This window comes from Lupinus angustifolius, chromosome LG01, assembly GCF_001865875.1.
Source record: "Lupinus angustifolius cultivar Tanjil chromosome LG01, LupAngTanjil_v1.0, whole genome shotgun sequence".
Taxonomy (NCBI): Eukaryota; Viridiplantae; Streptophyta; class Magnoliopsida; order Fabales; family Fabaceae; genus Lupinus; species Lupinus angustifolius.
This window is the reverse complement of record NC_032009.1, coordinates 6094853-6107187: the sequence shown is the minus strand read 5'-3', so window position 1 is coordinate 6107187 and position 12335 is coordinate 6094853. Positions and strand designations below refer to the sequence as shown.

Here is a 12335-nt window from a genome sequence, read left to right as displayed (position 1 = left end):
TTGTCAAACCCATAACCATTAGAATTCTTTTAACCTTGGTTGTTACTTATCAGTGGCCCCTTGAGCAACTGGATATTAACAATGTCTTCCTCAATGGTACTCTTGATGAAGAGGTGTATATGCAACAACCCTCTGGTTTTCAACACAATGACAAGTCCCTAGTGTGCAAACTTCACAAAGCAATTTATGGACTCAAGCAAGCACCAAGACAGTGGTTTCAGAAACTTAAGGCTACTCTTCTCACACTTGGGTTCTTAGTCACCAAGTGCAATAACTCATTGTTCATACATATTTCTACGAACACACAACTCTTTGTTCTTGTTTATATTGATGACATTATTGTCACTGGTTCATCTCAATCTCTTGTTCACAAAGTTATTAAGGACCTAAGTGCATCATTTGCTCTTAAGCAACTTGGTAAACTGGATTACTTTCTCTCCTTATGACTCAATCAAAATACATTAGAGATCTTCTTGCTAGAGCCAACATGGGGTCAACAAAACCTGTCACTGCTCCTATGACTACAAGTTGCAAACTGTCCAAACATGGTGATGATGTATATGATAATCCCATATTCTATAGGTCAATTGTTGGGGCACTTAAGTATGCAACCATAACAAGACTTGACATCACCTATAGTGTTAATAAAGTTTGTCAATATCTTAGTAATCCTCTTAATTCTCACTGGGTGGCAGTCAAGAGGATCTTAAGATATATTTGAGGAATTCTTTCATTTGATCTCTTCATACAGAAAGCAGTTTCATCTGCTCCTCTCACAATATCGGCCTTCTGTGATACAGATTGGGCATCTGACATGGATGATAGGAAATCTACCTCTGGAGTTTGTATTTTTCTTGGTCCCAATCTCATCACTTGGTGGTCCAAGAAGTAGAATACAATTTCCAGATCTAGTATAGAAGCATAATATAGGAGTTTAGCACTTGCTGCTCAAGAACTTATGTGGGTTGAATCTCTTCGAGAAATTAAGTTTCAATACAAAGTCCCCACAATCTTTTGTGGCAATCTTAGCACAGTTGTCATGTCTCAACCCATCTTCACAATAAGACTAAATACATAGAACTTGATATGTATTTTGTGAGAAATAAAATTCAAAACAAGACTCTAATTGTCACACATGTTCCTTCTTTATTACAAATTGTTGATGTTCTAACCAAACCCCTCTCCACTGCCAAGTTCATTGGTTTCAGACAACAACTTCAAGTCAGATAGGAGAAAGAGAGTTTTAAAGTCATCTCACAAGTATATTTTATGTCTCTAAAGTTTTTCATTTACTTTCATTCTTTTCTAAAATTCAACTCACAAATAGACCCTTATGACACTGGTAAGCATTTGCCTAAGATATTATTCCTCCCTTTTAATTTGAGATCATGTGTTATGTTAATCTTATTATCATATATTGTTCTACAATTTTAAAATTTTGACTCGTCTCTTTGTCAGATCAATAACTTCAGAAAATGTTACATACTGCACTGAAAACTGAGTTGCAGTTTCTAATTTGCAAAGGACTGGACTTGAAAATTTTAAAACATTTCTATTCTTCAGTTGGTATCAATAAATGAGTGCAAAACTGTAATACACTTGGTGATATACAATTAGTAAGGACAGTGTGACCTAACCACAGCTTTCTCTAACAACGCACATGAGCCAAGTTGATCCTAGCTGTGGTATTAAATGAAGAGCACTACAGATAACTAGTTCATCAGTAAATAGGAATACAACTTAAACTCTTAAAGTTGCCAAAGAAAAATTAACTCGACATAAATTCGAGCCTTGACAGAATGGTGTTCAAAGGCCGACATAAGCCGCAATCAAGTAAAGACCTGCTTAAGCAAACTTGAATTAACTCCCACGACCGATTCTTCTAGTTTTTTTCTGTTTTGGCTCATATGCATATTGTCTGAAGTCCACGGTTGTTGGCCTATGATATGCAGGTATATGGTCAGAAGTCATGATGCTGATATAAAAGGCCGAGCACAACAAACTCCAGCATTATGGAAGAAACGTGTTACCTGTTATCACATGTATTCCGAACATCTTTCATAGGAGCACGGAGACCACTGGCGCGAGAGCCGGAAGAGCATCTAAAGGATGATATCACAGAGGCAAACCTTTCCACAGACTTCTCAGCTATTTCTGAATAATGGCCTAGATGAGAAATGTTTGCACTGAATTTCTCATCAGCATTGTTCTCTGTAGATGATCTATCAACAGGTTGATCACAGTTACCTAATTCAAGAAATACAATTAGACAAACTTTGCAGGGACACTTCCTTTCATGATTCGATCAAAAAGAGACATTCATATAATAAACAAATTAAATATTTGACTCATAATATCCTCCGAGTAGCATTTTATCATCTATTTTCTTTAAATTATTTGACATATCAAACATGTATGCAGTGAGATTGTGATGTTGCTAAACGCAGGAAAAAATCATATTTTATTTGTTAAAAGATTTATAATATATCTAATTAATGTTCAGTAATAGCAATGTTTACATTAAGTTGACTTCTGAGTTGCTTGTGATAAAAAGCCTTTTCCTTTTTCACTCTTATCCTAAACACTTTTTCCAGCACAAGTTTATCATATCCTTGTCTTTCCTTTTCCCTCTTATTCTTACTTTTTCACTCAATGTGGGGACTCATAACAAATCCACAGGAAAACATGTAAATAATGCAGTAATCGATTAAACAAAATTGCCAAGAAAGCACCAAATATCAACAATACACATCAACATACGCCTTGCCACCCCACTCGTAAATTTATGACCCAAAATACTTCCTTGAGCTCCTTCTAGGAATTACAAACCAACTTGTACTTCCAGGAGCACCTCAAGTAAATTTTCTGACAGTTCTCTCTGTTGAGCAGAATAAAACATGAAAACCAATAGGAAACAGAGAATGCACTACATCCTAATACATTGAAGAGTAATATATTTTTCTTATATTTAGCTTTCAATGTGATTTTCTGTGACACAGCTTTCTCATGGCTGAGGTTTTAGTCATTAGGTCTTCTCCATTTTTCTATAGTGGCAATGTCATTCTATCACTTTTTTCCTAAGACATGTATTTTCCATGAACTTCATTTCCTACTTTTCTGTAAAGGTTAATGATAGGAATAGAAAGAATAGGCCTATGATTAAAAATGTGTATAGGAGAGGGAAGAGGAAAGTTTGGCTAAGTAAATAACAAAATCCCTTCTTTACCCCTAGGTAGTTAATTCGGATAGGAAGTCTATAAATAGAAAGTGTGGGCTGGGTAGTTAGGCAGTTAAGAAATAACCATTCTGATTTAGGAAATCAGAGAAGGATTAGGGTTGTGGAATCCTAGAAGTGTTCTATTCATCTTCTTCATTGTAATTCTCTCTATTCTCAATAAAATTCATAGAACCCTAACAGAATCTCGTTGATTCTATGTTAGGGGCAATATTCATTCTATTTTCTTCTTAATTTTCCCTATTTCTAGACACCAGTGCTTATCACTGGTATCAGAGCACCTTTCTTGGTGCCTGAGGAGTGGAAACACTATCGCCACCGCTGCTGAATTCGAGTTTATGGTGTCAATCAGAAGCATAGCTAAAGTGGTTGATGACGGATCCCTATAACGTGAAGAATTGCAAAGAGAAAGGGAGGAAATTCGACTCAGGTTAGAGTTGAATGAGGCTCGAATGAATAAGACGGAGGAATTGCTTGCTGCCATCGCCGCAAAATTAGGGATTGAAAAAAAGGGGAATTCGATGGAAGAAGCCAGTGAGAATGGTGAAGAGGTTGACAGCAGGAGGAGTCTTCAGGGATTGGATCGTTGGCGTAAATTGGAGATTCCAATCTTCTTAGGAGAGGATGCTTTCAGGTAGGTACAAAAATTGAAGAGGTACTTCAACCTCAGAGCTCTTACAGAAGAAGAGAAGATGCAAGCTACGATGGTAGCCTTGGAAGCTAAGGCTTTAAGTTGGTTTCAATTGTGGGAGCGTTGTAACCCATCTCCTACTTGGGAAGGTTTCAAACTAGCTGTAGTGAGGAGGTTCCAACCATCTATGATGCAGAACCCTTTTGAGCTACTATTGTCCTTAAAACAAGAAGGCAATGTAGAAGTCTATGTTGAAGAGTTTGAAAAGTATGCTGGGACTTTGAGGGAGGTTAACCAAGAGTTTGTGAGGGGGGTCTTCTTCAATGGACTCAAGGAAGAGATAAGGGTGGAAGTGAGGCTTTATGAGTTGAAAACTTTACCTGAAATAATTCAGAAGGTCATTCTCATTGAGCAAAAGAATCTAGTTGTAAGTAAAAGACTCAATCTCTCATATTCTAAGACTCCGGGGTCCTTTAGAGGGGACTCCAATAGTAAAGTGGTCACTTTAGATCCTTCTTCTACCAGCAGTAGTAGGAGGGAAGGCTCATCTGTGGGAAGTGGGGTTGGATTTCTCAAAACCAGCCAAGAAGTTGAAAGTGCTAGAGGAAAGAGGGAATTCAGAAGGCTCACCAATGCTAAGATGAAGGAGAAAAGAGAAAAGGGGTTATGTTTTTTAGGTGTGATGAGCCCTTCAATAGGGATCATGTTTGTAAAAATAAGCAACTAAGAACACTCATTCTAGCTGATGGAGAAGAGATGGAAGAAGGGGTAGAAGAGGAGATAGAGAGTCTAAATTCCCTACAACTATCTATGTATTCTATGAAGGGGCTTACCTCTGCCAAATCCTGGAAGATAGGAGGAGTGTTAGGAGTGCATCCCAAAATGATCTTGTTAGTTTGTGGAGCATCTCATAACTTCATCTCCAAGGATTTGGTGGAACAATTGCAGTTGAAGGTGGATGCAACAAAAACTTATGTAGTGGAGGTAGGGGATGGCCATCATATCAAGGATATGGGTAAGTGCTCTCAACTGAAGATCTCTTTGCAACAATTACATGTGGTCCAAGATTTTTATTTGTTTGGATTAAAGGGAGTGGACATTGTGCTAGGCCTAGAGTGGTTAGCCAGTTTGGGGGAAGTTATGGCTGATTTTGGTAAAATGAGACTTAAAGTGAAGATAGGGGACTCTACCATTACTTTAAAGGGTGACCCTGCATTAGCCAAGGCAAAGTTGTCCTTAAAAGCATTCATGCAAGTTTTGATTAAGGAAGGAGAGGGTTTACTAGTGCACTGTGATGCTTCCCCCCAGAGGTCAGAATCATAGGTACCTACCCAAATCAGAGAAGTGTTGCAAGGGTTTCAAGAGGTTTTCCAAGATCCGTAGGGACTACCTCCATCTAGAAGGCAAGACCATGCCATTCATTTGAAGGAGGGAGCTGACATACCTCACCTTAGGCCATACAAGTGCCCTTATTATCAAAAGGCTAAGGTGGAAAGGTTGGTGGCTGAAATGATGGAAGCTGGGGTGATTAGACCTAGCATTAGCCATTATTCTAGCCACATCATACTAGTAAAGAAAAAGGATGGGGCATGGAGGTTTTGTGCTGATTACAAGGCTCTCAATAAAGTTACTATCCCAAACAAATTTCCCATTCTTCTGGTGGAAGAGTTGTTAGATGAGTTGGATGGGGCAATGGTGTTTTCTAAATTGGATCTGAAATCAGGATACCATCAAATAAGGATGAAGGAGGAGGATGTGGCTAAAACAGCTTTCAGAACCTATGAGGGCCACTATGAGTTCCTAGTGATATCTTTTGGATTAACCAATGCTCCTTCTACTTTCCAATCCCTAATGAATGAGGTTTTGAAACCATATTTGAGGAAGTTCACCCTAGTCTTCTTTGATGATATCCTGGTATATAGCCATGATTTAGCTACCCACTCCCAGCATCTGCAGGCAGTATTGGAATTATTGGTTGAGCACTCCTTGAAGGCCAGTTTGAAGAAGTATAGTTTTGGACAGCCTAGTATTGAATACTTGGGGCATGTTATATCAGGGGGAGGGGTAGGGGGAGGGGTATCTGCTGATGAATCTAAAGTGGAAGCTATTAAGTCTTGGCCAAGACCTACTAATGTGAAGGGTTTGAGGGGATTCTTGGGTCTCACAGGGTATTACAGAAGATTTGTGAGAGATTATGGCAAGTTAGCCAAACCCCTCACTAATCTACTAAGAAAGGATGCCTTCCTTTGGACACAGGAAGCTAGTATAGCCTTTGACAGTTTGAAATTTGCTATGATGAATCTGCCTAGTCTTGTTGTCCCTGATTTCTCTAAGGAATTTGTTGTTGAAACTGATGCTTCAAGCAAGGGATTAGGTGCTGTATTGATGCAAGAGGGGAGACCTTTGGCATTCTGGAGTCAAGGGCTTTCCTTCAAAGCACAACAAAAGTCTGTCTATGAAAGGGAACTGGTGGCTTTGGTTCAAGCCATTCAGAAGTGGAGGCATTATCTGATGGGGAGGCACTTCTTCATTGTAATTCTCTCTATTCTCAATAAAATTCATAGAACCCTAACAGAATCTCGTTGATTCTGTGTTAGGGGCAATATTCATTCTATTTTCTTCTTAATTTTCCCTATTTCTAGATACTAGTGCTTATCAGATAATACTCATGAACTACAATTCAATCAGCATATAATTTATTTTACTAAAACACAAGTGGGTATCAATTATAGAATTGTAAATTTTTTCTTCAAAGCAGAACTACAATATCAGTGACCACAAAGAATATAATATAAGTGAGTTTTTCGTTATCAACAAGTGAAATAGCCATTCAAATTAAAATGAAAGTGACATGAATAAATGGAGAGAAAGTCAGTCAACACAATTAAATGCTTTGTATTGGAGTTTTATTTTGGGTATTACCAAGGGTATCCCTTTCCTTTTGGTAAGAAATTAATTCATTCGGAGTGTGCAACTGTCCCTCCCAACAAAATGATAGTACAATAAAAAAACAGTAGCAAGTAAAATAACTAGTAACAATTTTGACTGCACGATACCCAATTTGGTCCCAAGGGTAAGGAATAACCAGCTACAGCAAAAGATGTAGTCAATACAGCCAAAACAACACTAGTAACCCAAGTCATTTCATGGGATTTTTTAAAACCTACAGTGAGAAACACACCCGAAATACGTGCAGGATCATCATTAAGACAATCATACATGCCGGACACCACGTTGACAACAAGTAGAATGATAATAGCATTAAATAACAATTTTTGAAACAGCAAGACAATTAATACCAGTTATAACAAGCACATACAATAATGCTACCAATCATGTAAAACAATTTATTATATCTTACGGAAATTCTGTAAACAATTTCAGGATGGAAATGATATATTAGCTAACAAATAACTTTTACTTGTAAAGGAGAAATTTGCTAATGGCTCTTCCAATTGATTTTTACCATTATTATGAGGAGAAGCATGACGCATTTGCCTGGGCTGCAAATTTTCCTGTAGGAATTATAACCATCAGCATGACATCACATAAATGATAGGGGACACTGCAAAATAAAACTGAAGATTTGAAGTGAAAACATCTTACAATTTGAATCTTATCATTGGAGGAGATCTTCCGTTTCAAGTCTTTATTCTCCATACAGCGGTCAGATATGGCATTTCTTTTCTCACCTTTGAGAGCGACAGGTTTGTAATGGTGATCTTGTTTCTTGTCACAGACATTATTTTCTACTTCCTTGTGCTGAAAATGTCGGCTCCTTACAATTACCTTGTCACCAGCATTGGAAAGGTGATCTTGTCTCTCATCACAGTCACTATTTTGTACTTGCTTGTGCTGAAAATAAGCACTCGTTACAATGCCAGATTTGGACAAGTGATCTTGTTTCTCATTGCAATCATTATTTTCTACTTCCTTGTGCTGAAAATAACGGCTCCTTACAGTTACCTTGTTGCCAGCTTTAGACAGGTGATCTTGTTTCTCATTAGGATCATTATCTTCTACTTGCTTGTGCTGAAAATAAGCACTCCTTACAATTACCTTTGTTTCCTCCCTGGTTTTAACTTCAACTGTGTCTTCGGCATTAGTGTGTCCATCCTCCTTATGCGACCCCAGACAAGGTTTATGAATTGGCTGTCTGGGTTGTCGCAGTATTGTATGTTCAGTACTTATCTTCTTCTCATCCACCATATATACTTAAATCACACAGAAAAGAAATGAGTATCAACTAACAGGCAAAAAGGTAAAAAGGATCAACTTTTCCTTTGAAAGCAAATTAGCGAGTTTAAAGTCTTACCATGACATGGAGATTCTGCAAATTCTGAAACTGTGGAGGATAAGCTGTTTTCAATCTACAAAAAGAAGCAATATGTTAAAAAAATACCTAAGTTTAACTACCAATGATCAGCACAGTTTTCACAATTATAGTTCACTGGTCCAGGAAACTAACATGGTTGTTAGCGGGAGGGCTACTGCCCCAATTCTCAGAGGAAACTACAGATATAGCAGAGTTCTTTGTTCCACTAGCAGTGGCTTCTAAAGTCTCATGTTCCAGGGGACTACCAGAAGAGAAATCAAATGTGCTTTCGTTAGCAGTTGTAGGTGATATCCGAGGTGCTCTGAAGTTCCTTTTCGCTTCAACAGATGCAAAACCTTTCAAGGCTAAGGAAAAACTACTAAGGAGGAATAGAAGAAAGGCAGCTACAATTTAAAATTGTAGGATGTCATAAAGAAACATTTGATCTTAAATCCCACCATATTTTATTTTAGCTTTTATAATTTATTGCCTCAATGTGACTATTTTGAATGTTACTAATCACATATCAAAAGTTCTACAAAATTGGTTGTCAAAGCATCAGGCAGTATCTCTATGAAACATGGAATGCAGCCCCCCATCCCTCCCTTTTAATATGTTAAACTAATTAATTGAAATCAAACCAAGAAGAACGCTTCAAAGGATACAAAAATACTTGGTCAAGAGATTCTTCTGCACAGGTAGATCAATCTTTTTCTTCACACTTTCAGGAGTTTTGAATTGAAAAGTCCCCGCAATTGCCAATTTAGCCGTAAGATTTTGTCCCTGAAATTTCTAAAGGAAATAGGCATCAACAAACGATACCTTCAAAGGAGAGGAATATAAGAATTTGGGAGAGCTTATATCATTTAAAAACTGTTAGCTGCCTATTTATATTCTCCTTAAGGTTTAATTATGAATTCTTGAGCATATAAGCATGCATCTAATTAAAGCATGAAAAACTAGCATTCTGAATGATAATAGTTGGCTGAAAGTAACATTTTTTATGTCTCACTTAAAACATGTATGTTGGCTGATACTAACTCCCAAGAGAACATCATAAGAAGGAAAAAAAATATCTACTTTATATATACAAGTGACAAACACGTGTACATCCATGTAAACACAAAGGCAACAATTATAGAACACCTTTTTTATTTTTATCAATCATTTCCAAAATCAATTTTCTTTTACCATCATCCTAAATCTTCCCTACATAATATATTCCAAAATTACAGAAATCAAATTATTTTGACCAACACATGCACACAAAAATCTAGTTAACTGGAATTTGCTCATTCATTAAAACTTAAATGACACACATACAAATTTTGTTACAGATGAAGATAAAGCGCACAAATGATGTACCTCAAATGGCATTTTGGTAAATGGATCGAGGTCCCCTTTTGCTATACCTTGTGCTATATTTTTTGGCATCGGTGTATCACAGGTTAAGGTATGATTTCAAGTAAGATAATTGAACAAAACGGAGCAGAATTATATTGATATGAAATGGTAAGGGAACCTTAGAAAAAAGGATATGGGCCTAAAAAGTCTAACTCATCACCACTATCATCAGGTATAGTAGACAAATGAACAATATCTTCATTAATTGGATCATAAACCCGTTGGTATTGGAAAGTCAGTATAGCCTTTTTGAATGATTCTTCATAAAAGGGAGGCACAGAAACACCACTGTATCTCAAGTGCTTCAGAACCTGATACATGGCAATTGGCACTAAAATTACAACACTAGAATTACAGCACGATTTAGAGGATATATATCGTTATTAAATGTTATGTGTATGGGTGAGTTAAACTCAAGGGAAATCAACATCTATAGTTAAACATGCTTGTCATCTTTCCCGGCCCTGAATAATCATGTTTATCAAGTTTATAAGCTACACTTACCTTGTCGTAACTTTTAAATTTTTTTATGATTGCATGAGCCCTTTTGAGGCCCATACCTGGCAAGGACTGAAGATAGTCACAGCCACTCAAAATACACATTTCGAGGAGCATTTGTCTGTTGAACCCTTCAAAACTGAGCTCCTTATTCTTTTCTAGCATTGAGTACTGAAACTGAACACCTTGACCAAACTTGTCCATTTTAAAGATAATCTAAAATTTAAAGAAAGAAACAAGCCAGTTAAAAAACAGTAGTACATCAAAGTAGGAAAAAATATACATTAGTATTACAGATAGCATAAGATATATTTAGGTTAATTTAAGCTTGGTCAACTCACTCTTGGGCAACCAAATGGTATAAGATCAGAGTCTTCAGTTATAACTGCATCAACCTGTCTGGTAATTGCCAAGAATGTCATCTGGGCATCTGCCTCATAAGGAGCAACAATATATTGCACATTCTCCTGCTTCAATACCTTCCACAGAAAAATAAGGTTAAATATTTATGAGTATTGTTTCCTTCACAATGACAACAAGCATAAAAACTCTGATATACTGAACCCTTTTCTACCTGAATTAAATCAAGTGCAATCACTGGTGAAATGTCAACGGCTTTCTGGTAGCACTCAAAAGCAGCAGTAGAATTTCCATCTGACTCATGTTGAACTGCACGTTCAAAATTTTCCTTTCTTGCCCTGCACTTATAGAAAACACTTGTTTCAATTGGCAAAAGTGCAACATCAACAAGGGAAATAAAAGTTTTTAATGTTCCTTAGCTACCTATGAGTCTGCTCCAAATCCTCTTAGGTGATCTTGTAAAAATGCTCATAACCCTTATCCCTCCTATCTTTTAATACATATTGAAACAAGAAAAGAGAAAAACTTCAGCCCAATGACAAGGTGCTTCTCAATTTTTTAATCTTAGACTCTCAATATCCGGAAATCATTTCAGACACCAACTAACTTGAGTCAAGTCAAGAAGACCCGTTTAAAAGGACAAAATTCTATCAACTTTTGCTTTCCTAGTTCAAATGACTTATAGTCGACACCTTCCCATTGGTAGCTATTGATTTAATTAAGGTCTCACTCAAATCAACAAAACATAGAAATACATTATTTTGTCATTTTCCGCAAACAAAAAACAGTTAAAGAAGATAAACTAAGGGCCCATTTCTTTAGCTTTAAAAAAAGTGATTTTTTAAAAATCTAAAAAATTCAACTTCACAAAAAATATATGAATTTCAGCTTCTTTTTTACCCAGCCTCTGCCTTTTTTGTAAAATAATCTAAAACAAATTGGCCCCAAGAAAAACAAACAAAAATGTTCAAATGTAGTATATGAGATAATGAATAATACCTAGCACGCTTATTCTCTTGATCACCCTTCATAGGTAGAAGACCTCCATCAAACACAAGAATAGGTTTAACACCAAAATGTCGCAACAAATTCACTCTATGCATACAATACTCAATATGCCTGAAAATCATCATATACAATCATAACTTAGAATAATAATAATTCAGATAAAACTAAAACTAAACATTAATTAGAATGAAATTAACCTAGTAGTGGGAATCCCTTTACAAAGGTTGGTGCTGCAAGATAATGCTCCTTTGTGAAGCCAAGAATAGGTATCAATAGCAACGGAAGAACCATTAAGGTCCTTGATGTGAATTGGAACCATTATCGATTTCAATTGTGGTAACAAACCATGGATCCCCATTTCAAACGCTTTCTCCGATTCTACAACACACTGCACTTTCTTCGATTTTTATTGTTGTAGTGAGAGTGGCGCAATCAACTTGGCGGGAGGCTTATTTTTGCCTCGGGCGATTCAATTATTCGGAATCAATGATATTTTATATCTATGCTCGATCCCAAATACTTAGTCTAATGGTGCAAAAAAATATTTGTCCCAAAAAAAATTATTGAGTCTAGTGCAATGTAAAACTTTATCTCTAATAAGTTGAATTTAAGGAAAGGGTGTATGTCATGAATTTGGATCCTAATAAATGAATTATATTTTTTAATATATTTTAATCATTTAAATTATATTTTAAATTATTTAATCTATTTATATTCAAAGTTAATAAATTACTCATTTTTATGGATTTGAATGGGTAGATGTATGTATCCAATATGTTTGATTTTGAATTGGAACTAATAACTTTTGTCGAAAAAATTATTCTTTTAAAAAACATTATGTCAATAAAACCTTTTTTAAAATCATCTTTTAAAAAAATACTTTT

General features: G+C 36.2%; 2 protein-coding genes across 7 annotated transcripts; one reads left to right on the top strand and one right to left on the bottom strand.

Annotated features, from left to right (window-relative positions):
- LOC109343586 (uncharacterized mitochondrial protein AtMg00810-like) lies at positions 488 to 892 on the top strand. The gene is made up of 2 exons (XM_019581993.1): positions 488 to 649; positions 752 to 892. Exons 1-2 carry the CDS (start codon positions 488 to 490, stop codon positions 890 to 892), a joined length of 303 nt encoding a protein of 100 aa, XP_019437538.1.
- LOC109348580 (exonuclease 1) lies at positions 1528 to 11935 on the bottom strand. 6 transcript variants are annotated; one of them, XM_019589094.1, is made up of 15 exons: positions 11649 to 11935; positions 11443 to 11562; positions 10658 to 10781; positions 10425 to 10562; positions 10090 to 10299; positions 9721 to 9896; positions 9547 to 9619; positions 8847 to 8973; positions 8335 to 8537; positions 8182 to 8236; positions 7890 to 8080; positions 7473 to 7796; positions 7288 to 7381; positions 2031 to 2247; positions 1528 to 1939 (listed from the first exon to the last, which is right to left on the bottom strand). In XM_019589094.1, exons 1-15 carry the CDS (start codon positions 11807 to 11809, stop codon positions 1861 to 1863), a joined length of 2292 nt encoding a protein of 763 aa, XP_019444639.1. In that variant the 5' UTR covers positions 11810 to 11935; the 3' UTR covers positions 1528 to 1860. The 6 variants fall into 6 exon arrangements, with proteins under 6 accessions (XP_019444639.1, XP_019444615.1, XP_019444630.1 ...); XM_019589070.1 differs by having other exon boundaries at positions 7473 to 8080; positions 11649 to 11934; XM_019589085.1 differs by having other exon boundaries at positions 7333 to 7381; positions 7473 to 8080; positions 11649 to 11934.